Here is a 24,254-nt window from a genome sequence, read left to right on the forward strand (position 1 = left end):
AGCCAAGCCTGGGCAACACCAGGGAATGGAGCTTGCAGATGCAGTTTTTTATCAGCTGCTTTGGAAACCTGCTGCAATTTTAATAGCCAGTTCTAGCAAATGGGACCGATCTTGCTTTCCTCAGCACAACCCTCTGGTTCATGCAGCCCAGGGTGGAGAGCCTCAAGCATGTGGCAGGGCTTCCACATGGCAGGGCCACGTGGAGGTGCAAGCTGAAGACTAGGGCAGCACAGTGTCTGTTCTAGTTCTGGGAGTTGATAAAAAATAGCTGCGCCATGTGGACAAGCCCTCAAACCACATCTTCAGAAATGTTCTGTACGTTTGGCATCCTAGGAGTATCACACACAGGGGCTAAACTGAAACGCAGCGTAAGTCAGAGCAGCCCTGCTGAAATTCCCAGAGTTGCATCACACACCTCAAATTTTGTTTTGTCCCAAAGCATTTTCCTACAAAGAAAAATATGTGGAAAAGATTATTTGTGACCATCTGCTTTATAACTCAGGTGGCATTTTTATTAGGCAAGCCAATTTTGCAAGGATTATGTGTACAAATAGTGAGAACTGGAGACCTGGGATCTGATTCCTTGCAGTGCTCTTCCAGTTTATTAAATGGAAGCGGCACATATTTGGGTTTTATTATTTTTAGCACTGTAGTAGCACTATTACACTTGTCCATACATGTAGCAAGAAACAGCTCAGCTGTGGTAGAAAAACAGACGGGTGAAGTGATTCGCCCATGATCTCACTATAAATCAACAGCATCTTTTCCAGTAGACAACACTGCCTGCCCACTCCCAGCTATTCTTCCCTTCAGTCTACTCTTTTGCAAGACCAAGCAGAGCAAGAGCCTCCATTCTTCCCCCTGCTGTTTCTGGTGGTTTCTTAAGGAGGAGCGAGTCATTCCAGGGTTGCCGCGGCTGTGTGGGCATCAGCACAGGTCCTGTCTGGGTGGTGGTTTTTAACCAACCCTGTACTTGTCCTATGCAGGCTTCCACTACTCCACTTTTAACCTTCCATCTTTCCTGCTCCTTTCTGATCCTGCAAAAGCTTCTACACAGTCAAATCCCTTCATTCAGTCCTATGCCTTTGCATGAGTGGAATAATACCCCAAAGTATTTTCTTTTGTCCTCTTGACTGCACATTGCCTTGCTCTTCAACCCCATGCACCTCTATTCTCTTTCCCTCACTGTTATGCACGTCCTATTCTTTTGGGGGTGTCTGATCACTGTCAGTATCCAACTCTGAAGTCATCAGAACAGGAACTAAGTTGATTCCAGGCGCTTCCAGAATATTTTCCATTTGTAACTGGCAGACAAGACAATTAATGAAGTTCACATCGTGGTAGAATGCTCTTAAAGATCAGGAACTTCAGCTCTTTCCATCCTACATGCTGAAATAATTTCACATTTATGTTAGTACAAAGCTATTTCTTTCATCTTTGTATGGTCCCAGACCATGCACGTCCTGCTTTTTTTTCCCTGGGATTGGCAGAGGTAGGGCATGTGACCAACGGCATTCAGGACTTCATGGGACCACATCTGAAAAGCTGAAGGATCGTGTATGACACAGGCAGGTTTTGATTTGGCTCTATAAATAGAATCCTGCCCAGTCCTCTTTTTGAAAAGCCCAGAAAGAGAACAGAGTCAGGGAAGGTGTGGTGACTGCAAATAATGCATTCTGCCCACACGCTGAATTAATTAGGTCCAACTCAGATCTTACAGGTGAGATTTCAGATTTGCTGTGGCTCCCAGTCTATACAAATTGCCATGCAGACAGTAGAGAAATTTGATCTTCCTCATACTTAGAAATACTCAGTTTTCCATGCAACAGGAGACTTGCATTAAAAGATTATAATTTTGAAACAATGAAGATACCTACCTCAATGCACAATTGCAATTAAAGCATAAAATTCGGAGGTGCAAGTGATGACTTGGAGAATGATACAGGAAGTACAATAACACCATCATCTCGGCTGCTGGTACACCTTCAGCTGGAATGTTATGTTTAGTTCTGGCCACCTTAACTCTAAAAAAAGGCTACAGCATAAACAGACTCAGTTTAGAAATAGGAGATATCATCATTAGAGTGCCATTAAAGACTGAAAACACTGAAGATGTTGAATTCAGAGAGAAGGCAGATAAGATGGCTTGAAATGTATGTGAGATAATTAAGAAAAATGAAATAGTGAGCTTCTCCCAATAATCCCCAAAACCCAATAAATCTAAACTTGAAAGAAGGAAGTAAATGTACAATGTTAATTCTCCATTTGTTTAACGGGGATGGCAATTTGCCATGAAAGCTGTTTGCAGCAACAGATATACAAATAAAACAAAACCCATTAACAGTAGTTCATTTGTGGAACTGGCAGCCCTAAGGGCCAGTAAGACCAATTGTAAGCAAGGTTTAAAAGTTGTTTAGCCACCTATGGACACATTTGGCCTGTTTGGACAATTGCTCTGTTGCAGCATCACTGTTTTCAGAGTTATTCCTAAAAGAACTGGTATGTTTTGGTCTGTGCTCAGAAAGATGAAGAGCAGGGATGTACTGGGGAAAGGAGCTGCCCCGTTAGCGTCAGTGTAAGCCTCTGCCTGTGTCTCATTGCCTTTGCCCTGGGAGAGAGGTAACTGATGCAGCTTGGTCAACACGTGTAATATTTCTCTTGCTAGAATGAAAACCGAGGTCCAGGATTCTGTAGTGTCACCCATCAGTCCCCAGAGATCAACAGCACCTCATTGTCAAAGAAAGGAACTGAATACTTCCCTTCGTGGGTAAGAGGAAGCATTTTATTTCAGACTGATTTCCAAAGCTGCTAAAGTCACCTAGTGCTTTTGTGTTGGCTTCAGTGGACTACGCGTCTGGTCTTTAACTGGCTCTGTTGACTATGTCTGCAATACCTATTTAGTATTGTATTGGGGATGTTTCTAAAATCCAGCCAAGAATGAAAATGATTTTCATTGTCAGACAGTTATCATTAAGGTGGAAGTCCAACAGCTATTCTAAGCTGCTTTTTCATGTGCTCTTATCTTTTACATTTCTTCTGGGGCTGAAATTTCCTTTGCTCAGTCTCCCCCAGAGGTGGTCCTTTTTAAATTTGCATGAGCCTTTTCAAGCAAAATTGGTAGAGCTGTTGTTGCCTTACCAAAGATCCATACACACACACACTTTTAATTTAGAATATTGTACTAAAGTATCTGAAATTCGTAGCTAAAGTGAATAATTTCAGGGTCTGTTCTCTCTAACAAAAGTTGTAAAGGTTGTCCTTAAGGTTTCTTTTGGAAGCTGATGAGCATCTCCCCAAAAAAAGAAGAAAACAATGAAACATAGTACCTGTAAAAGTCACCCTTGCCCCTATTTCATCTCATAGAACATCAGTTCTGTCCAGCAGTTTCAGATGATTTTAAAATGCAAAAGGTGATCTGTCCTTAAAAATTACATTTGGTAAATTCCAGGCCTCGGTTACTTCCCAGTTTCTTCCCAGCTCAGGTACTGACAGTTTCCTTACTTCCTCTGTTTCCAGGTTCCATGCACTGCATGCAAGAAAATCTCCAACTATCCAGCTGCAAACGCCTACAAGATCTTGCCACATTTTCAGCCCAATCAACTTTAGCAAGGGAAACCGTGGCACGTTTCAACAACCCATTGCTAGGATGATTAAGAAAATCCTTGCTCCAGCACCCAATCCATAACTTATAAGTAGATTTGTAAAGAGAGGACAAGGTCAGAGGGGTCACAGCTAGTGTATAACACTTGTGATATTTGATGTTCCAGAAAACGCTAGAACTAGGTGTCACCTACCTACTTTGGGTGCAGCTTCAGGGCACCTGCAACAGCCCAGACCTTTGCACCAGGTCCTTGCCCTGTGCCTTACCGGTTTGGAGTCTGTGCCACTGTGGGCAGTTTGGCACCAGTGCCTAACGGAGCAAGCATGAAGCTGGCTCAGGTATTTCTGCACGATCTGCTGTGGTGCAGCTGTCCCCCAAGCTGCCATGAACTTGGAGTGCACACCAGGCAGTTACTTTTCAGTGCCATGGGAGGACGAACACAGCCCTTACCCTGGGAGAGCAGCAACCCCTGTCCTTGCCGTGTCACAGGCTGTGATACTGAAAGACCCCACAGCATCCCATGAGTTTTCATCCCAGAAATCTGACCCGTGTTGGTTGGTTAGAGGGAACTTCTGCCAAGAGGCTCAAGGTAGGCGGATGTTACCTCTTTAACAGGTACTGGGTTTCGAGGTTCAGCCTCAGCACTGGGAATCCGGTCTTCCCGTGCACAACTGTACCTGGTTGTGCCCTTGCCCTCGCTGTGGAGCTGTGCCAGGCTGTATCAGCCAAGGACCCAGCCTGCAGGTTCAGTTCCTGAACCTCCTGCTGATTCACCCTTGGGTAAGGCACTTAACTGTTCTGTGCCAGCTGCTCCCCACCCATGCCACTGTGACCAGGCCTCGCTGGGGTGTTGTAAGCGTTAGTCCACAGGAATTCAGAATGCTTTGAGATGTGAAAGGTGTTAAGAAAATATGGAGTGTTATTAACAATTATCAGATCACTTATAATAATATACGCACTGCTAATGGCTCTTTTCTGTCCCTTCAATGGTGCCTTGCTATACTCAATTACTTTTGGATTGTTTTGTTACTCTTCAGAGAGAGTTTTTCTCTTTTTCTGCACAGCGTGTCTGCATTGCAGCCATTTCCTAGTGAGCTGTCCCCTTTTAAACCACGCTTTAAAGCCAGCTACAACCACTGCTTGGTGAGGCACAGCACATCGACTCTTTATAATATTTGATGACTTTGCGTAGCAGTTGAAGACAGAATGAAGATGACACAATTTAATAAGTTTAATAAACTGCCACTCATCAGCTGAGACAACTGGCTGCATGCATGTTCTTGAAGCAATTCATGCTTTTTTAGTAATTTGATACAGTTTAAACATTAGCAAAGGTGTTTTAAACAAACATATCTTACCTCACAATTTGGGTGTGCAAAGAGCACACATACAGAGTTACCGAGACTCAGCTGACATGGGGTAATCGTGTTCGCTCACACAACCTGTACGCTACGACTGTGAACTTTCTTATAATGACTCACTCCAACTGAGTATCTGCCCCAGCATGTTCCAAGTTGATTAAACTAGTTTGCAGGCCATAATTATTTTCTATATCATACTATAATGGATTCACATCATATTAATTTTAACATTGTAAGAATTTGCTTCTGGGAACGGCCTTCTTGAATTAATCACTGACTCATGATTTACTGTAGGAGATAATATCTAACCTACAAGAAGCAGAACAGGAAACTATCTATTTAAAAGATGGCAATGTCTGATAATTTATGGCTATAGACAAAGAGACATCTGAGAAGAAAAAGGTGGACAGATCCTGCAGTCTTTACGTGGGCAAAGTGTTCTCGCTCAAGCAAAAAGTTACTAGAGACTTTTGTCTAGTAACTGGAGGATTTGCTTTTGAAGCACTGACAGCAGAAAACTGATGAATACTGGAGAAAAAAAATTGAGCAAGAAACAAGAAAACAGGGTCCCAAGCTGTCCTTAAAGCCATCTTCAGCTCTGGGACCAAACCCTACGTTAAAATAAAGCCAGCTAAACCTTGTGACTGTTGTAGGCATTTTACCAGCTTACTATAGGAAACATAACAAAAAGCAAGGGAAAAAGCATCAGTCTTTTTGTGCTTAAATCTTTAGTGCAAGTGTCTTCCTGCTACCTCCCCCCACTCTTGTGCTTGCACTGGCCTCTTCCACTTAGATCACTGAATTAGCCTCGACCATTAGATGTTTTCTCTAGCTACAGCCCAATTAGAAAAAGTCAATTTCAGCAGACAATAATAAAAAGCCTTAAATCCCAGAGCATGTTCCAGGGGGTAAATCTTCATCCTGGAAAGCTGAAGAACCTTTCCCTTTGTCCCATTTCACTGTGATCTATTCTGTGACTTTGGGTAACTCGTATAACCTTTGGCACCATAGTTTTTTTGACTCTGCAAGGACAGCAGTTCTCACTTTGAGCGTGAGACTCCTTAGGAGCAGCAGATGAAATGTGTTTCTATGTATATTTTTAAAAGAGCTGTAGTGTGCACCAGGGCAGTGGCTGCAGCAGGTATCCGAGTGCTCCATAAGAGCAGCGTGACTTGCTCCCCCAGGGATTTTTGGCACCTCTGTCCAAGTTAATTATCTCGGGGACCGCTAGCAGCACACCGAGCTTGCTGCAAGCTGCAGGAGGGCACAAACACTCCAGCTGTTATCTGCAGGCTTGAACGAACTGAAACACAGATTCTTTGAGTCATCCTTAGCTCAGAGCCATCAGCCCACCCCGCAGTCCCAGTGGCGACAGCCACAACCACATGTCCTTTTCTCTGTAGCACTTTCCAGGCTCTGCCATGCAGATGCCCCTTTGGCATCCTGGCAGCGCCGCCTCAAATTCTGTGCTCAGCTGGTGACTTGAACAAACCAGACACTTAGAGCTGACGTTGGAGGAGTCTGGAGACAGCAACTAAATACACAAAGCCACATTTTCTGCAAGAGTTTCAAGTCCTCGGCGTCTGTGTAAATGCAACCTTTGCATGCTGGGCCACAAAGGGACCTGCCTACAATTGGTAAGCACTCCCAGATTTTGGCCCTAATACTGCCTACAGCTGTATCATTAGAATCACTCACAACGGAGACAACTGAATTTTACATGTGGGTTTTCCTTTGTTGGTAATTACCCACAGGTAAAGTCAATTCAAAGGCATCCACAAGCCCTTTTTGTGAAACAGACCTCTATGGATTTCTGCAAGCAAAGCAAACACTGTCTGGCCAGAAATGTTGTCGTGTCCAAAACCACAAGAGGATTAAATGTGGAGAAATTTGCAAAATGGCCTTCTCCATGTACATGAACCTTGAGCTGGGAGGAAAGATGGTGGTGGTGATTTTGATTCTGATCCTCCAGGGTGCAGAGCACCATTGCACATAAATTCAGCCACTCAGAGCTTCTTAAGGCATGTTTGATTTAAGCAGGTGTCAGGACACTAGCGGGGCTCCCTTCCAAGAGCTCTGGGTAGGTCCTTTTGAACCTCTGCTAAGACAACCGTCTGGAAACCATCCTGACAGTTTTGAGTAGCTGTAAGGAATCACTAGAACACCCCGCAACTCAGTGTAGATGCCAGAGGCTTCAGGAGAAGCCACATTAGTGCATAATGTACCAAGCTCCACAGTACTGTAGCTGCAGAAGTCTACTCCTGGCCCATTGCCTGGTGAGGTTTGAGACCTGGAGTGTGAGGGCACGTAGCTTTGTAGCTTATCTTACAAGTTATACCACACACAAGTTCTTCTCCTGTTTGCTTGATTCTTTAAAATTGCTAATATCTCTGTGCCTGTGCTCAGGACAAAGTTTAGTGTTGCCTTATCAGTGTCCCTCGAAATAAGCTCTGCCCAGGACAGCACTTTTTAAATCCAGAAGCGATTTCCTCACACAGTCCTGTTATACCGGTTCTTTTTCCTTCTGTTACATTCACTGAGTGATGCACTCTCCTTCCTCAGTGCCACCGTTGCTGCCTTGTTTGGTATTTACATCCCTTTCCTGTTTGTCTTGTAGGTCACTACAGCATCAACCATACCCTCGTCAAGGTGTCTCCCACGGGATCTCGCTTCACATCAAAGACCGCCCACCTGACAGGGAGGCACAGATTTACCCCAGAGCCTGCAACCTGTCAGCTACATAAACCTACTGAGGAAGCAAAGAAAACTCCTTTCAGGTAAGTCCAGCCTGGAAGTCGTGCCATTTTCCTGGGATATATGAAAATACATCAGACAGCAGAGCGATCCCGGTGTCCCACTGTATCGCCTGCTCCAGTGGGGCCAGTTACTGCCACAGGTTTACAGGAACTGGCCCCGAGGTGGAAGTGTTACAGTGCACTGCCTCGGAGGGGAGTGTGGGTTGATAACACCCTGGAGCAGTGTATCAGAGGTACCTTTATCAGATGATCTCGCAGACATTTACAAACAGTAATTAAATACTGCACCACCCTGATGATGTAGGGGTAATTTCTTATCCCCACTGTACAGAGCAAGAAGCCAGAGCACGCATGACCTGGAAAAAGATCCTTCACATCCCGGGCTGTAAGCATTAGGCTGCGTTTCTTTTGTGTTGCCCGGGCCTAAACTCACTCCCAGGGGAACACACTGGGCACAGGGAGTCAGATGAGGGAATCACTGGGCAGGAATGGCGAGGGATGCTCGTGGCTGCCCAGCATCTCAAGGAACCTGATGGATGAAACATGGGCATTTCCCGAGCCCCTGCTAAGGCTGGGAATTAGAGCTGGGAAGAGGCTTGTAAAAGCCTCAAGGACTTCCTTCGGGCCAGAACTGCCATTCCCGTGTATTCCATCCTACTGCTTGTTTCAAAGAGATTAAAAGGCATGAAAGGAAACTCCCTCCTCCTCCCCCTTGGTGTCCTTATGAGAAGACAAATAAATCTGCCCATCAGCAAATTGTTCAAGTAAATTTATTGTCACCGTGCAGTGATGTTGCCTGGCCTAAGATTAAGATCAACAATAAATTCCTGACCAAGGAGAAGAATGAGAACATGAGAAAGCCCACGGCTCTCCTTACCCAACAGGTGTATCTTTACTACATCTCTCAGCAGCTGGATCTTGTAACAGGGGTTTTGTAAAAAGAGTGGGAAGCTGTAGGCTGGGAGGGAAGCAACACCAAGTGGCATTTGATAAGGACAGAGGGCTAGAGGAAAGGGCAAATTAAACACGAGAAGAGAAGATCGCCAGCCTGTGTTATCAGAAAACACAAAACCACCCCACGCCCAGCTGCTGGGGTTAGAGCCTGCTCCCTCTCCTGTTTCAGTCACTGAGAGAGACTGGGAGGATCTCCCAGCTGGAGTCATTTGGCATTGCTGTCTTGGGGTCAGCGCTATCTGGCTCTGGAGTAGTTCAGCAGCCAGCTCTCTACAGAGGCTGGACAACTGGCAAGTCTTTCTATTTTACAATAAACAAAGTGGGCTGTCTACAGCATTGCAATTGGATCCTTTTTTCCCCCAGATCATTTCCGAAAGATTTTGGTTTAGGAGGATTAGGCACCCACCTCCCCAGGGTGTTTAACAGAAACCACGGCTTTTATTTCCAGACATAAAATCCCATCAGTGTGGGACAAGTTTCTCAAATCTCTTTTTCTCCTGACAGGCAGAAATTCTGCTTGACTTTCTTGGCTCCGGCCATCCCACCTTGTAAAGATCCTCCTTCACCCGGGCAGTACAACCTTGTGGATTACAAAGGCTCCCCAAAGCCCGACTGCTCAAGTGCTGTGTTCACCTCAAACACAGGGCGATGGACGGAGCGCCCGTCACGGGCAGGGTTCCCTGGGCCAGGTAGAAGTAAGAATTGTTCTGAAGTATTTCTTACTACTCGAGGTAGCAAAACACAAATGCGACAAAACAGCGCTATTGCCCACACGGCAGAAAAAAAATGAAGCACAGAAATTAGCGGAGCTCACATGCAAAGGCGAATGGGCACCTAAAGACACACACCATTTCTGAAAGGCGCTTAATTCCATAGCACATGGCACGTAGGGCCTTTTGTGAGCAGGGGACAGTAGGTTTATGATGAGCAAGTGTCTAAATCCTTCCAAGATGAGAGCACAGTGTCTCCTGACACCTTTAGATGGTCTCATATCATCCACAGGGCCACACAGCAGCAGCGTGGCAGAAGCAGCACTGGAGTCCTGACCACCAGCTCTTTGTCCAGCTTGCTGGTCCATATTTTACAATATTATTTTTAAAGGCAAGATTGAAAAAACAACATGTTTGCCATGGAAAGGCCATTAAAGCATCACTGACTGTCAGCACATTTGACAAACAGGTTCTGTGAGTTCTGGTGCGTGTGTAAAACTATCACATTATTCTGAGCAGACATTTCACCTGCAATATTCCTCTGTTTGATTGGGAGAGAGGAGCACTTGCAGGGACGGGGGGGCAAGGCGTGCCTTGTGACAGTAGAGAGCCTCCGCACCCCAGCTGGAGAGCGGCGTTGGAGCACCTCAGCATGATCTCATGGCTTTTGTGCCCCTCCGACTGCCCTGTCCTCCACGGGCTTCACCAGTGCTTTCCTGACGTAAAGCTGAATAAAATGGGGGGAGAAACACATCCTTCAGCTTGTAATCAGGAAATGCCTGGGGAAGCAGGAGGAGGGACCTACGAGGAATGGGTTAAACACACCATCCTGACTTACAGCCACCCCACCAGTCCCTCCAGCTCCTGCAGGCAGGGGTCACAGTCGTTCCTCAGCACCAAAGGGACAGCTCACGCATGGAACAGCACCGAATTGTGACCCTGGCGTTAGCGTGGGTAAGGGGGAGGCAGATGCAGGGACAAATCCTGCTGCAGCCTCCTTGCGCTGAGCAGACCGTTCCTGCGTGGCTGCAGAGCTGCCATGGGGTGGAGGTGGAGCTCGGCTCAGCCTGGGCGGATCGTGTCCCTCAGTGCCCGTTGGCTAATTGTTGCCAGGTGCAAGTAACATGATTTTTTCAGTTAGTCAGACTCATATTTCTTGCCCTGTTTATTTCTTCTAAGATTCTGAAGTCCTTCTGGGAGGTCACTGAAAGGCTGGAAAGGCAGGCAATAGCAACGCTGCTGTTCTAGTGTTTGAACTTACCCAGCTGCAGGTTTTGTACCAGCCACAGCAGCGAGAGAACATGCTAGTGCCATTAGTCTCTCCAGAGCCCTCGCGGCAGCACAGACGGGGTAATGGGCTTTTCTGGAGCCGTGTCCAGATCATATCCCAGACTTGCACCGCGCCGCGTCGACACGCCAGCTCCCTGAGCGCTGCTCTGCTGACTAAGCCAGGCTGGGATCCCCAGCCAACGCAAATCGGGCTGTTTCAGCTAAAGGAGCAGAGCCAGGCCAGTTGGTTCATGCTGAAGGCCTGACCCACAGCTGTAAGGACGTTACCACATCGTTTGAGAGGAAGGGAACGAGTGAGAAACACCTTCTGCAGAGGGGAGAGAAACGCCCCCCTCCATTCTCATCAGTCTGTCGTGCCAGTTTGATTAGAAGCCCATGCAATACCCTGTCAGCGTGCGAGGACAAAGGGACACCAGCACCACAGACGCAGCCATCCACGCAGTCTGCACACTGTTGCTATAACCCCTGCATCTCCTTTCCGCTCTAGCCTGAAAAGAGGGGAAGAGAATTCCACCGGATCAGAACTCCCAGCCGTGAGATTAGAGGCGACTCGAGCCCTTGGCCCACCAGAGCGCACAATGCGTACAGAACTATTCCGTACCATACCACAGAGGAGAACTGCAGTGAGACAAAATACTTCCCAATTAAATCAGTTGGTGGCTGATACAAAGCAGCAGCTTTATTAAAAGCTGATTATTCAGCAGCTGTTGATGCGTGGGCTGCTTCGGAGCTGCGCTCTCTGTGTTTCCAGCAGCTCTGGGTGATCCCTTGCACAGGGGTCACAGTCAAAGGCACCATCAAGACAACCCTCAACACACCAAAGTGAAACTGAAGGCTGTGCACACCAGGCGTTAGCGCTCCACTCCGGTTCTATGGCCAAAGACAATTTCCAGCCGAGGACACCAGGACGTTCACACAGGCTGAGGGTTTTAGTACCCATCTCACCGACCAGAAATGTAGTTACACAAATCCAAGGAACTACCCAAGGAAACGGGAGAGCAGGCAGAGCCCGGGGACCCTCACCGACTTCATTAAAGCTTTCCACACTGCGGAACAGATGCCGACAGTTTCATGCTCCTCTGCCTTTGATCCTTTCTGATGCTCTGGTGCTGTGTTGGGTATCTCCAAACACAACGCGTGGGTGTCCTAACAAAACACAGGATGCTGTTTTTCCCTTTATAGTGATGGAGAACCACACCACACACCAAGAGCCTCAGCTGCTTGGCTGATGATGCAAGGAATGAATAAGCATGAATAAAGACATAGAAACTGGGTGGTGGTTGTAGAAGTGAGGAGCACAGCCCCCACCCAGCACTGGGGATACCAGAGCTCTTGCACAACCCAGCTCACGAGCTGCTGTGTTTCTGTTTCTTTTTTATGCACCTCTGTCACTGCAGGCACTTACTCGCCCAGCGCACTCCGGAGGTATTCCCTCATCTACAGCGATGGTAGGAATGGCTCCCGGCGCTGTGAGCAGCGGAACGCGGGTGCCAGAGCAGGGTTCCTCGCACGGGACTTCCATCATGCTCTGCAAAGCACGCGCTAACAATAAGAGCCTTGTCCTCAGCACGCTCCCTGAGAGCTCAGCAGCTAATTAGCGCTACTTGGTACTGTATTTTGGAAGACGATCATCAGCTAAAGTTGATTTGTAAACTTCCAGTTTTGTAGATGTTGAATAATTAATACAATTAACAGGCACTGCAAAAAAAACCCCCAAACTCCTCTTGGTGTTTCCATCTGAGACACCAAAGAGAAAACCGGTGCTGGGGGTTGACCGTGCCCACAGGAGGGGTTACACTGGCAGGGAGCCCCTTTTATCAGGGCAGAAGCGTGGGAGAAGAGAGCAGAAGCGTGGGAGAAGGAGGGCAGAAGCGTGGGAGAAGGAGGGCAGAAGCGTGGGCACATCCCGCACCCCCGCCGCTTGCTCCCTTGGCGGCTGGACGCTGGGGCTTGCCCGGGCCGTCGGGCCGCGGAAGGACGGCGCCTGTGCAAGCACGTGTCGAACCTCGGCGGTGCGTGTGTGCCCGGCCACCCTGCGTCGTGCGCCCGCCGGGCACGTTTTACAAGCCAGATGATTTGAGCGTTTCTGACCAGAGTCAGCACAAAGCAGCTGCCGGGTGTCCGGAGCAGGCGCCGCTCCGAGGAAGCTGCTCTCATTCGTTAGCGTGAGCCTTTTGCAAAACACAAGCGGGTTCATACTTTCACACGACCTTTGTTCGCTCCGAGGTGAATCGCCTTCATCACTCGTATCTTAATCTTCAAAAGGAGCTGGGGGGCTCCAGGCAAAGAGTCAAGAATGCTTTCACATATTTGGGAGCTCCGCTTTACGCAACCGCTCCAGCAACTCACCTTTGCTGGGAGGGATGAACGATACTGAGCCAGTCAGCAAAACACCCACCCTGGGCAGGGGCGGTGGGGGGCGGCGGGGGGGCGGCGACTGTGCCTGCTCTTACTCTGGCGTGAATCAACCGGCGTTTCCCTGCACACACCGGAGTAGCCACGATTTACAACCCCACCGAGTGCAGGTTACCCAGAAAAGCACAGAAAAGCACCTGGTTCTCTGCCTCCGCCCCACGAGCAGGAGGTGGGAGGAAGGAGTCTGTGCTGGGTGGACATGCAAAGCTCCAGCCAGGGCAGCTCTCACCCAGCAGAACTTAGGACAGGCTCGTAGCCAGTGTGAAACGACCACCATAAAATCCAGCAAAATCCATCGCTCTGCTGCTGGGAGCCTAAAGTTACAACGCGAGCTGATTTTTGCTGGTGTAGATTTGGAGTAAGGCTACTAGAGTCAATGGCGTTAGGCTGGCGTAACTGAGAAGCAGACGGCTCGCGCTGTGTTTACACTGGTATGAAGTTACCCCCAAGATCAGACTTTTAGAACAACTCACTGAGGGACAAGAGGCCACCAAAAGCCCATAAAATCACACACACAAAACACCCCCCAGCTGCCTGCAGCCCCCCGAGACCAGCACAGCATCCCGCCTCCGCCACCAGGGGCTTTCCCCGGTGCCCCAGCCTCCGCCAGGGCACGGCAGCTCCTTGAGGAGAGCACCAGCACCCTGCAGAAACCTTGAGCGAGCCACCACGGTGCTGCCAGCACTGCCCGTCTGCTCTTTGTACCGATCCCTGGCGTTCAGGCCTCTCCAATGGCGCGGAGGACGCGGTGCTTGCCCTGAGCCACCTGCCCCCTCGCCTCGAAGGGGCTGGGCGCTCCCTCTGCCACAGGCAGTGGGAAGTGTCTGCTTTCACCTGAGCAGCGAGTGCTCTTCACCCTCCGCAGGATGAGCCCTGTGCGCAGAGTCCTGCTGCTGCACGGAGCCCCTGCGCCCACCTGATGCATCAGGGAGATGAGGGGATTCCCGGGTGTCACAGCCATCGATGCTCAGCAGCGGGAGCTCCTGGTGTGCCCACGTTTAACTGGGACTGAAATCCTGCTGTAGCAAAGCTGCAGGTGCAGCCTCACAGCGTGAACGCTGCAGCGGAGAAATCCTGCTGAAAGAGTTTGTGATACGAAGACGAAGGAGCACAGAGTGCCGAGAGATCATCAGAGGTTGATAAGCCTTCAGACTTATCTGAGAGGCCTTCCTCATCGTGATAACGACACTGAAGTGATCCAAAATTCACCAGCCTGATGTGTTTCCACATTGTGAAAACCCCTTCCCAGTGGGAGCGGTGCTGCTCCTTCCCAGTCACGGGACTCAGGTGCAGCTCTGACATGGGCAGAAAAAGCAGAGGATGAAGAGGAAGGAGGAGGAAAGGCCCCGCTTCTCACTGGTCAGAGGGTTAATTAGAAAATCAGTGCTCCCCTTGGTGTTTTTTTAACCTAAATGGGAAGCAGCTGCAAAGCTTTTAGCACAGGGTGAGGGACTGGTGTGAGAGCGAGCCGGTGTGAGGAGGAGCAGCACGTGGAGGGCAGCACGGCTGAGCTGCGCCTCCTGCCAGCAGCAGCAAACCAGGGCATTTTTGACTCACTGAAAATTTCACCAAATCTGTGTAATCCCTCCACCAAAGGGATGTGCCTAGAACCGCTCAGGAACCTCCAGCCACCCACAGCACCGTGCCGGCACGTCTGTGGCGGAATGGGGAGAGCCCTGGCTGGGCTGCGTGCGCTGGTGGAAGCAGAGGCGCAGAGGCGAGCAGGTCGGCAGCACTTGCCGTCTCTCAGCCCTTCACAGCTCAGAGGGACAAACCCCTCGTGCTTGGGCAGCATGCGGTGCTCCACCAGCCTCGAGTCCTTTCTGTGCCTCTGAGGTCACCTCCCTGCCTGGCTCCTGCCCGGCCCTTCCCGACTCCGGCCTCCGGAGCTGGGGGAAAACAGGTCACTTTCCGTCTTTGAACCTTTATTACTACGGAATATCCAAAACAACAAAACCAACAACACAGTTACAAAAGGAGTTCACAGAGAAATGTGAAGCAGCCTGTGTTTGAAATGCTGTGTCACCATACTGAGTCAAATATAAAACGATGCATATTTATCCGTATATAAAATATAAAAGGAACAATACATCAGAAATGTATAAACAAGGGCTATGGAGGCCTTTGTGGTATTTACAACCAGAAATACGGCGGGGGGGGGGGGCGGGGGGGCGGGGGAGCAGGCAGTGTCCGTTTAACAGGGAGTTTTAAAAGCATCTGTGAAAGTCTCTGTGGACAGAGAGAAGCTCAGTGCCGGGCTCAGCCCAGCTGGAAATGGTTTGAAGGTTCTGCGTGACTGGTGGGGTGGGAGAAAGCCAAAGCCCGGGGTGGCAGCAGCCCCGGGCCAAGGCAGACAGCACGCAGCGGCCGTCCCTGCCTCTGCCCAGCTCTGCCAGCCGTGTTAGTGTAGCTTCGCGTTCCCAGCTGTGAAACAGGAGGTCAGGCCCATCGCCAGAAGGGAATAAAATAAAATAAAATAAAAAATAATAATAATAATAAACTCAACAGAGAGAAGTTCCACGTTCACATCGATAACAGATCTTCCAAGCAGTCTCCGGCCTGGCCCGAGGCGGGGCCCTCCCCAGAGGCCGGGGATTCAAGTAAAAGCAACCAGTTGAGGCACGAGGCTGAGTTCTGTTGGGTCAAACTTGCCGGCTTTGAGAGAAGTCCCAGTAAGTGCTGCCTGCGGCTCTTTATAGCTCCTTGAGGATGATCTGGAACTTGTTCTCTGCTTCCACCATGTCCAGGAGAAAGGCCATGTGGTTGCTGTAGTGCTGGATGATGTTGTTGTCCATGTTCACCAGGATCCTACGGGAGAGGGAGGACGGCTGGGTCAGACAAGGCATGTGGAAAGGTTTGCGGAGTGGCTTGCTCGGGAGGGCTGGGTGTCACCGCACACCCGGGATCCCCTGTCACGAGTGGGAAATCACATCACCGGCAAAGCCTCATGGCATGGGGGTGGCCCTCTTTGAAATGCCTCCGCACAAAATTCCCATTAAAACCCGCCGTTAGCACCCTGCTATCGATCAGCGTGGCGTTACCGCAGCCGCGCTCCCTGCTGCCTGCCCACCGGGCAGGTTGGCCGCTGCCAGGCTGCTCCGGGAGTCATGGCCCCGGGGAGGAAGAAGAAAGCCCTGCAGCATCCACCCTCCCCAATTTGAGGGGCTCAGCCACGATTAATTAATTAAAGCCACAATACAACACAAAAGGAACATCCTGCAGAGCTTTTCGCAATTCTACCCTCGACATGCCTAGGCCCAGCGTTTGCTCCACAGGCAAATTAGTCTGGATTATGGCAGGGTGTGAATTTAGAGCAGAATTGCTCACTCCTCGCTTCTTGCCTGGATGCTTGTAGGGCTGCGTTATTCGGAACAAGCTGAGACTGCTTTGGGAATGGCTGGAAGTGGTTTGGAATGGAATATCCAGAACAACCTCCCATGCAGACGTGCCCTGAGCCTTGCCTGGGAGCCCTTTCCGCGAGGAACACACGCAGGCAGGCTGAACTCCTGAATTCCCAAGGGCACACCTCCAGCCCTGCTGCGGATCACACCGCTTCTGGAACCAACTACACGGGAGATGCGGGGAGAAGGAAACATTTCAACAGCTGATTTCAACCTGAGGCTGCAGTTCTGTGCCAGGCAAGAGCCCCTCATCACTGTGATGGGAGTAACGGGGCAGCTTTGCGTCGCCCCACTGTGTTCCCATAAATCAGACGTGAAATTTGTAACTGTTTGGAGGAAACAAAGAGAACAAATTATCTTTCTTTGCAGAAAGCACATCCCCTCCAGGTTCCTGCTGGGGTCATTAATGGGGCAATAGCATTAATTGTGCAATGCTCCACAAGCCAAGATTAAAAACAGAAAAAGAAAAGGCTGAGCATCTAACAAACCTAACGGCTTAACAAGCACAAACACGGGGCCCCCGCTGTCCCCCCGAGCAACGCCTCGGAGGTCAGCGCAGCCACACCGGGCTCAGCGACCGGCACCTGCCCGTGTGATCCCAGCGTGCGCGGGCAGGCGCAGGGCAGCCCTGCCCCAGCGTGCCCAACTTCAGGGGGGAAGGTGGGAGCTGTGTCCTCGTGTCCAGCCTGTTCTGGTGTGAGCCACGTCCCAGGGCTTGACGCTGAGACACAAACCCCTTCACCAACAGGCTAGCAGTTCTGTCACGGCGCGGCTGGGGAAGGGCATCGCACCCAGCGCAGGGGGAGGCTGGCACAGGTGCTGACACCAGCCACGGAGCTCCCTGGTGAATCATCTCACCCCCGGCACCGGCCAGCAGCGGTGCTGGGGCTGCTGCGGGGCGAGGGGCCCAGGTCCCCGAGCCGGGGATCCCAGGGATGCCAGCCTCTGACAGTGCGGATTCCCAAGGGTGGGCTGTCACAAAAAGCCTTGCAACAGAGCGGCTCCAGTCATCGCTGGCTAGCTTAGAGCAGGAAGCCGGAGAAGTCACCTGTACCTCCTGCCACCGCACTTCCATCTGATTTCTCAACCACAAAAGATTCAAGGGAGCGTTGATGAGGAATCCGAGCCCTGTATTGTTTTTCTAGACCAAACCTCACCAAGATACGAAATTACTTATTATTGCTCTTGAGTCACCCTGAGACTAAGTTCATCTGAATGAGCTCATCACACGAAGGAGGCCCATGGCTGACAGCAGGTCCTCACCTCTGAAATCCAGGTAGCACCGGTGAGCTTCACTAGCTTACACCAGATGAAGATCTGACCCTCAAGCTGTAATTACCAAGAGAGGATTGTTTAGGGTGGAGCAAGAGGATAAGATATTCAAAGGAAAATGAAATCTGGGGGAGCAGGAAACAGCATCTGACCCCACCATCTAGCAGACTAGAGAAAATCTTGTATGACTCCCACCTTCAGCCATAAGCTGTGGCATCAGTCACGTCCAGCTTTCATTAAACTAGGTGTCAAATTTATTCTTTTTTTTCATCTTCATTTCCAGGTGTTGCCTTTTCTTTGCATTAGACACCTCTCTGCTCCTCCGTTTTGGGAAAGAGATGGAAAGGACATCTGTTTGTTTTCCTTCCCGATCGTTATTAAATAACATTCACTACTTATCAGATCGAGTAATGAACCAAACCAAAGCAAAACAAAGTAGAGGTGGCCTCTCCCCTGAAGCGCTGCCATTTCCTGGTCCACCTGCAAACTCATCCCTGCTTGGATCTCTTGCCATGCAGATGCTCACAATCAGCTGGCTCAGAAAACTGCAGCCCAGCTGGAGTTACGCGAGGAGTTGCCCGCTGACAGCCTGATGACCTGTGATGGTCACATCACACGCCACGCCACAGCTGACACACCGGAGTTTTGGCTCAATCCTGAACCTGTGATAATAAACCATCCACCACCCCCGTCCTCTGCAGTTGTGCTCCGCCACCAGCTGCCCGAGGTGCTCCGCAGCTGGAGGTCTGGGGGCAACCCCTCTCCTCAGGCTGCCAGTGTTGCTTTTTTTCTTTGGGGAGAAAATTTCCATTTCTGGGGCTAGTGGATGAGCAGCATCTGACAACGCTGAGCAGTTCAGGAGCAGGTGGATGAGCCTCCTGACAAAGTTGGGTACCTCCCTATAGCTCATCCATCATCTTAAAATTAGGACCATATCTAGAACCCCTCCTAAATGGGGGAAGGTTGCTCAGTTGTGGATTTAGAGGCGGGGGGGGGGGGGGGTGTTACAGCTTCCCAGTTCAGTGGCACCACATCAAGGCGTGGAGGAGAAGCCACGGCCTCGTCTGCTCCCACCCGGCAGCTGCCCCCAGCCTCACTTTAGCTCCGCTCCACTCCAGGCACACAGGCTGAGTCCCGTGGGGACCGAGTTATGGTGGCACCAAATGAGCTGGAAGATGCCACCCAAGGAGCTTTAGGACCTTCTCACTGCACTGTCACCAGAAAGCAGAGGCAGAAGCAGAACTTTGGACTAACCCTCGGCTCCCAGGGGCTCTGTTCCCTCGTCCCGTTACGCAGGGGACCCCTCGGGGCCGGGGGGCCCAGCTAGTGAGAACAGCAGGGCTGCCCAACGCGGGACGGCACCAGCCCTGCTCTTCTTCTGTCTCAGACTCAAACCCTGGACCGGGGCCAGCAACAACAATGAGTTCATCTCCCAGGCAGTCACCGCTGCTGGCAGAGCCCGATCACATCGCGCTCGCTCTGCAAGAAAGGCTCCAGGTTCAGCTTTATGAAAATAAGCTTGAGAGTTGATGAGTCGTTCGTTCCCTTTCTGTCAGCTGAAGGGAGAACTCGCTGCCAGAGATGGGGAGAACCAGAGGGAGTTCTTACTCCAGAAAACGTTTCTGAAAGTAGCACTTGGCCCCACATCTGGACTACTGCCCTCCGCGGAAGACCAGCAGCTGGTTCTCAGCTCACGCAGACCCGCACCATTCCCTGTCAGCCACGGGGGAGATGCACGTGGATCCTTCGCTGATCAACACCACGAGGAAGCTGAGAAGCCATTTCACATTTGCTGCAGACCTCAGTCACCCCCCAGAGCTGTGCTGGTCTCAGCAGCGCCTGGCAGGCGCCTCAAGCAGGACCTGCATTTCTGTACTGGGGCCGCGCGGGAGCCACCAGTGCCCAGAAGGGTCTGATCCAGCACCTCCCAAAGGGAGTGTGAGGTTTCCTATTGACCTCCCTGGGCTGGGGCTGGGATGGCAAAGCTGGGGACAGACGCCCCCCTTTCAGCAATCCCCTCTCCTCCACCAAGGCCACCCATGCTGCTGTTTAGCTGGTACAGTCTGTTTCTGAGCCAGGGACATTTAGGCACTCGATTTGGAGAAGCAAACATTTATACCTCTCTGATGGCAGTAAGATAAGTTCTCCATAACCTCAGGCTTTTAGACTGAGGCACAAAAGATCACCCATTAAACTACCCAAACAATTCCTCCTTCATCCAACTTCCTTTCCTTGGGAGACTTTACACTCCAAACATATAATACAAACAAGCATTATCCCAAATCTTTAAAGCCCAGAAAGATCTGAGTTTTATATGCTCCAAATAGCACAGAGTCACATGGCTTCACTTTTTATTATCTTGTTAAAAGTCTATTTCAGCCTATGGCAGGGTACCAAAGAGAATGGGGGTTTAGAGGCACAGCATTAAAGCAGATGAGAGATTAGCTTACCCTCTTTTGCATTTTTTGTAGACTTTGTAAATGCTTTCTGCAGGAAGCCCATATTTTTCTGAAATCTGTAAGAGAAAACATGGCAATTCTTTGTACTTGTAACATGAAATTCCTATGATAAAAATCAAAGATAACACCAAGCCAGGGGTATTTGGCAGCAAAGGATTCCCCGTCCCTTTTATTTGAGAAAACCGGGCCGAAGCAATGGCCTGAACGGGCCGATTTGAACATGGCTGTGGCTGGCAGTGGGCGGACAGACGGACGGGCTGCGGCTTGGCCTCAGTTCTCTTTCTGATGGCTACTGCCAGGCCAGGAACCCTGGGAACAATCCTCATTTTCTTCCTCTCATTCCCTGGCCTGTTTGGGCCTTGATGCTTCGCCCTGCTGGGCAAAGAGCCTGCTGAGCTCCTCCTCTGCTGATGCATCCAAAGGTGAGAGAAACTGCAGGAGGTGTTTGGCCGTGGCTGCTGTGGCTGCTCTGACGGCAGCTTTTGCTTTGGCTGATGGCAAAGCTTTCCAGAACTCTCTCAGGCAAGCACAGCTACGGCCTTAGGGTGACAGGAGTTCTGAAGCTTTTTCACACGCATTTTCTGTAGAGGTTTTTTGATTCTTTGTGGTGAGGGATGGGGGAGGGAGAAGATGGCAAAGAATCCTCCGTGCTGACATTTTTCAAACTCTCTATTTTTAAAAGTTTGTAAAACAACAGAGCTTAAAGTGCAGCCATAAAGCCACCCCAAATCTGGGAGGTTTATTGTTTGTTTCCTTCCCAGCAATCTCCAAAGACAGGGGGGTTATCAGAGATGCTGCTGATAATCATCACAGAAATATGTCAGTGTGCTCCTCAAACACAGCACAGGGAATTCCAGCATGAGGCCAGAATCGGCTTCAGATTGCACATCTACAGCCTTGAGAATGGAAAGGATGTTTTACAATGGAAAACATGAATGTGTTTTCACAAGAGGAGACTTACAGTGTGATCTGAACAAAACATCTTGCCATGAGGTGTGTTCTTCTAGCAACACACAGCCTGTGCCAGGAGCTGTGGGCAGAATTCACCTGCTGCTCACAATTTCCATTTCCATTCTCAAGAGAAAGCAGACACGAGATATAAGCAGACTTATGTCCAGCTTCCTATATACCACGTGGCATTGCCCTTTTATCTGCCATTTGTTCATGTGCCACGAGTGTTTTGATAACACTTACAGCTGTTCTGAGGCCCTGGAGATCTGGTGTCTTCAACATGAGAGCATCAAACACTTCCTCTGACTCCCTCCGCACGTACAACAGGACTGCAAGAGACAAAGCACAGCACTGAACCAGGGCTCCTCACAGCGTGCGCTCAGAGCCACGTGGCCTCACGTCATTCCAGATCCAAGGTTACTTGAATCAAATGGGCCACCGCATTCAAGAAGAGCTCCCATCCCAAGGGCTACCTCTCTGAGGATCTTCTTCCTTGGTCTGTTTTGGAGGTATCGGGTCAAACTCGTCCGTGAATGAGGCCCCACTCCGTTTTAAGGGCAGCCTACGCAAAAGGAATACAGTGCTCTCAAGAAGACTGAACAATAGTAACAAACAAAACAATTCCAGCAATTGAACTTTTGATTGAACAACCAATTACTCCAACAAACATTCAGCAATTAAATATCGGGTTTGTAATTACAGCAACTCTACCAGAGTTGCAACTTCCTGCCTAACACATACAGGGACGTCAGTGCGCACAGGCAGTGGTTTTGGGATCACATCATAATCAAAAGCCTTTTGCACCTTCATGTCATTGTTTCTGTGTTGATATCACCGGACAGCGGATCAAGCCCAGGGCAACTACTGGTTCTCCCCACTCCAGACACATTACAAGTGTGATTTCTGCTTCATTCCAGTTTATTTTACAGCAGTATCTGTCTCTGGTTACTCAAATCCTTCAGTGATCTTCCTCCCCTGCCCTTTCCAACATTGTCTCAATAAGAACAGCGGGACGGTCATGGCCACACTCATGCTGGAGTGGCTCACCGATAGGGAAAGGAATGTATCCGTGTTTCTGCATCCCTTGAGTCCATTCTAGGCCAAAGTTTAACACATATTTTGACACTCAGGGGCATCAGGGAGACACCATGCTATGTTACTTTACACCTGTAGATATATACTGCCCGTGGATGTATATATCCCACATATATCCCATACCCAAAGAACCAAAGCAGCTGGTGGATGGGCAATACAACCTGCTGCATCCTTACCTGTTTGCAGAGTTGGGAACAGCAGGAGGGAGAACCTTGAAATGGAAAGGAAACATCAATCTTTCAGTTTGCACAGTATCATTGTGTGCCAGTGAAGCTGGGGAAGGCAACACGGGCACATTTTAAACATGATTTCCCACCTCCCAGTCCATCAGTTTTCCTATGCAATTAAACCCAAACATCCCTATGTGTTTCTTAGATTAAATTAAACCTGATATAAAGAACCTCCACTGCCTGGAAGAGGCCTAACACATCTAGCTAGACCCAAAAGCAGGTCAAATCTCACAACCTGCTTGGGATCTGGGACCAAGTTCTTTGGTTGTAAACCAGAATTCTTCTAGTCCCTGGTTTTGATGCCGATACCTCAGTACAGCGGCCACTACAACAGGATGCTACAGTGTTGTCAGAGGTGGCTTTTCCCCCCTTTTTGATAAACTGAGACAGTTGTTGCTTGCAGGAATACTGCTGAGCTCTGAAGGACGCTGGGTCTGGGTTTCCTTAGGCTCAAGGGGACAGACTGGGGCAGAGGACAAGTGAGAGATGTCCCACACATGCAGGGACTGAAACAGTCACATTTTTCTATAGTTTACTTTCTGCTACCACTCCAGTCCTCTGGAAGCTGCAGGTGATTCCTGTAAACCACAGGAATATCGGGCTGGAAGGAACCTGGAAGGGTTATCTTGCCCATCACTGTTGCATGACTATCTAGGCCACTCCTGACAGCTACATCTTCAAGTTCACCACATTTCCACAGAAGAATTGTGGTTTGGTTTGGTTTTTTTACATAACACAAGTCATGTCTGGGGGACCGATCAGTTTGAAAATGACAGGGGTGACAGATGAGGGCAAGAGGTTGGTTGTTTTTTTGAAGGGACTTACCGTGCCACACCTCTGCAGGTTTGAAAAATGGACGTTGGGGATAAACAGGACTGGCTGGGTTTCGAGGTCAGTCTCTGGCCTCAGGAACGTGATTTCATTCCCTCTGAAGCCAGAGAGCAAACAGCCTTTCAGACCTACAGATGGAAAGTCCAGTTCATCTCAGTTCAGATGGCATGTTAAGAGGCAACTACATGCAGAGAGGGGAAAGCACCTGCCCAAGGCCGCCCAACAGAAGTATTAAAAAAAAGATGGGACCCTGCAGAACCAGGTCTCAAGGGCTCGCCCAGTGCCATCTCCCCTCGGGAAGGCTCCCTGCCAAGACCCCGGGACAATTCGGCAAGGTTGATTAGTGTTAATGAAGGGCTTTGGTAGGAGCCCAGGCACAGACCTGACTGACAAGCTATTTCTGAATGGTGCTGATTTCATCAGGCTTGGAAATACCCAGGGCCAGATCTTGTGGAAGTTAACGGACAAGCCTACATGGATTTCAACACCCTTCTGATCAGGTAACAAACACTAGCACTGACCATTGTTATTGGAGTCCAGGCATTTTCCTTTCCTTCTGAACTGTTTCCTTTCGTCATCCCGCATTTTCCTCTCTGCTCCCTGCGGGGAAGATAAGGCAAAAATCAGGACGTTGTTCTGACATTGTCAAGAAAAAATCAGTTCTGACATTGGCAAGAGAGGGTGTACTGACCATCTCTGGGAGGTAAGCACGCTAAGGTAAAGGCAGCCTTTATTCAAAACTGCTCATCTCAGAAACCTACAGGCCACCCAGAACTTTCTGATACTTAGAAATGAAAAAAAAACCAACCCAACAACAAAAATGAAACTTGCTTTTAAAAATGAAAGGTGCAGACAAAAATAGCTGAGAGAAATTTTTCTGTGGGAACATATCTGAGGGGAAGAAGCTCTAATGAGATTCTCATCTCTT

At 49.6% G+C, this 24,254-nt stretch overlaps 1 protein-coding gene and 1 long non-coding RNA gene across 3 annotated transcripts in view; one reads left to right on the forward strand and one right to left on the reverse strand.

Annotated features, from left to right (window-relative positions):
• LOC130146089 (uncharacterized) overlaps window positions 1-12,453 on the forward strand; it is a 16,268-nt gene extending 3,815 nt beyond the window's left edge. For both annotated transcript variants that reach the window (XR_008820760.1, XR_008820759.1), the window contains exons 2-5: window positions 2,666-2,767; window positions 3,517-6,599; window positions 7,580-7,739; window positions 9,177-12,453. This is a non-coding gene — a long non-coding RNA (uncharacterized LOC130146089). The remainder of the gene's footprint in view (window positions 1-2,665; window positions 2,768-3,516; window positions 6,600-7,579; window positions 7,740-9,176) is intronic.
• A 2,805-nt stretch (window positions 12,454-15,258) lies between these two features.
• GRHL3 (grainyhead like transcription factor 3) overlaps window positions 15,259-24,254 on the reverse strand; it is a 29,641-nt gene continuing 20,645 nt past the window's right edge. Inside the window, exons 11-17 of the mRNA XM_056333835.1 lie at window positions 23,848-23,926; window positions 23,321-23,454; window positions 22,442-22,476; window positions 21,644-21,732; window positions 21,414-21,499; window positions 20,211-20,275; window positions 15,259-15,895 (exon numbers count right to left, since the gene is read on the reverse strand). Of these exons, the coding sequence (XP_056189810.1) occupies window positions 15,781-15,895; window positions 20,211-20,275; window positions 21,414-21,499; window positions 21,644-21,732; window positions 22,442-22,476; window positions 23,321-23,454; window positions 23,848-23,926 (603 nt within the window). The 3' untranslated portion in view covers window positions 15,259-15,780. The remainder of the gene's footprint in view (window positions 15,896-20,210; window positions 20,276-21,413; window positions 21,500-21,643; window positions 21,733-22,441; window positions 22,477-23,320; window positions 23,455-23,847; window positions 23,927-24,254) is intronic.

This window comes from Falco biarmicus, chromosome 3, assembly GCF_023638135.1.
Source record: "Falco biarmicus isolate bFalBia1 chromosome 3, bFalBia1.pri, whole genome shotgun sequence".
NCBI lineage: Eukaryota > Metazoa > Chordata > Aves > Falconiformes > Falconidae > Falco > Falco biarmicus.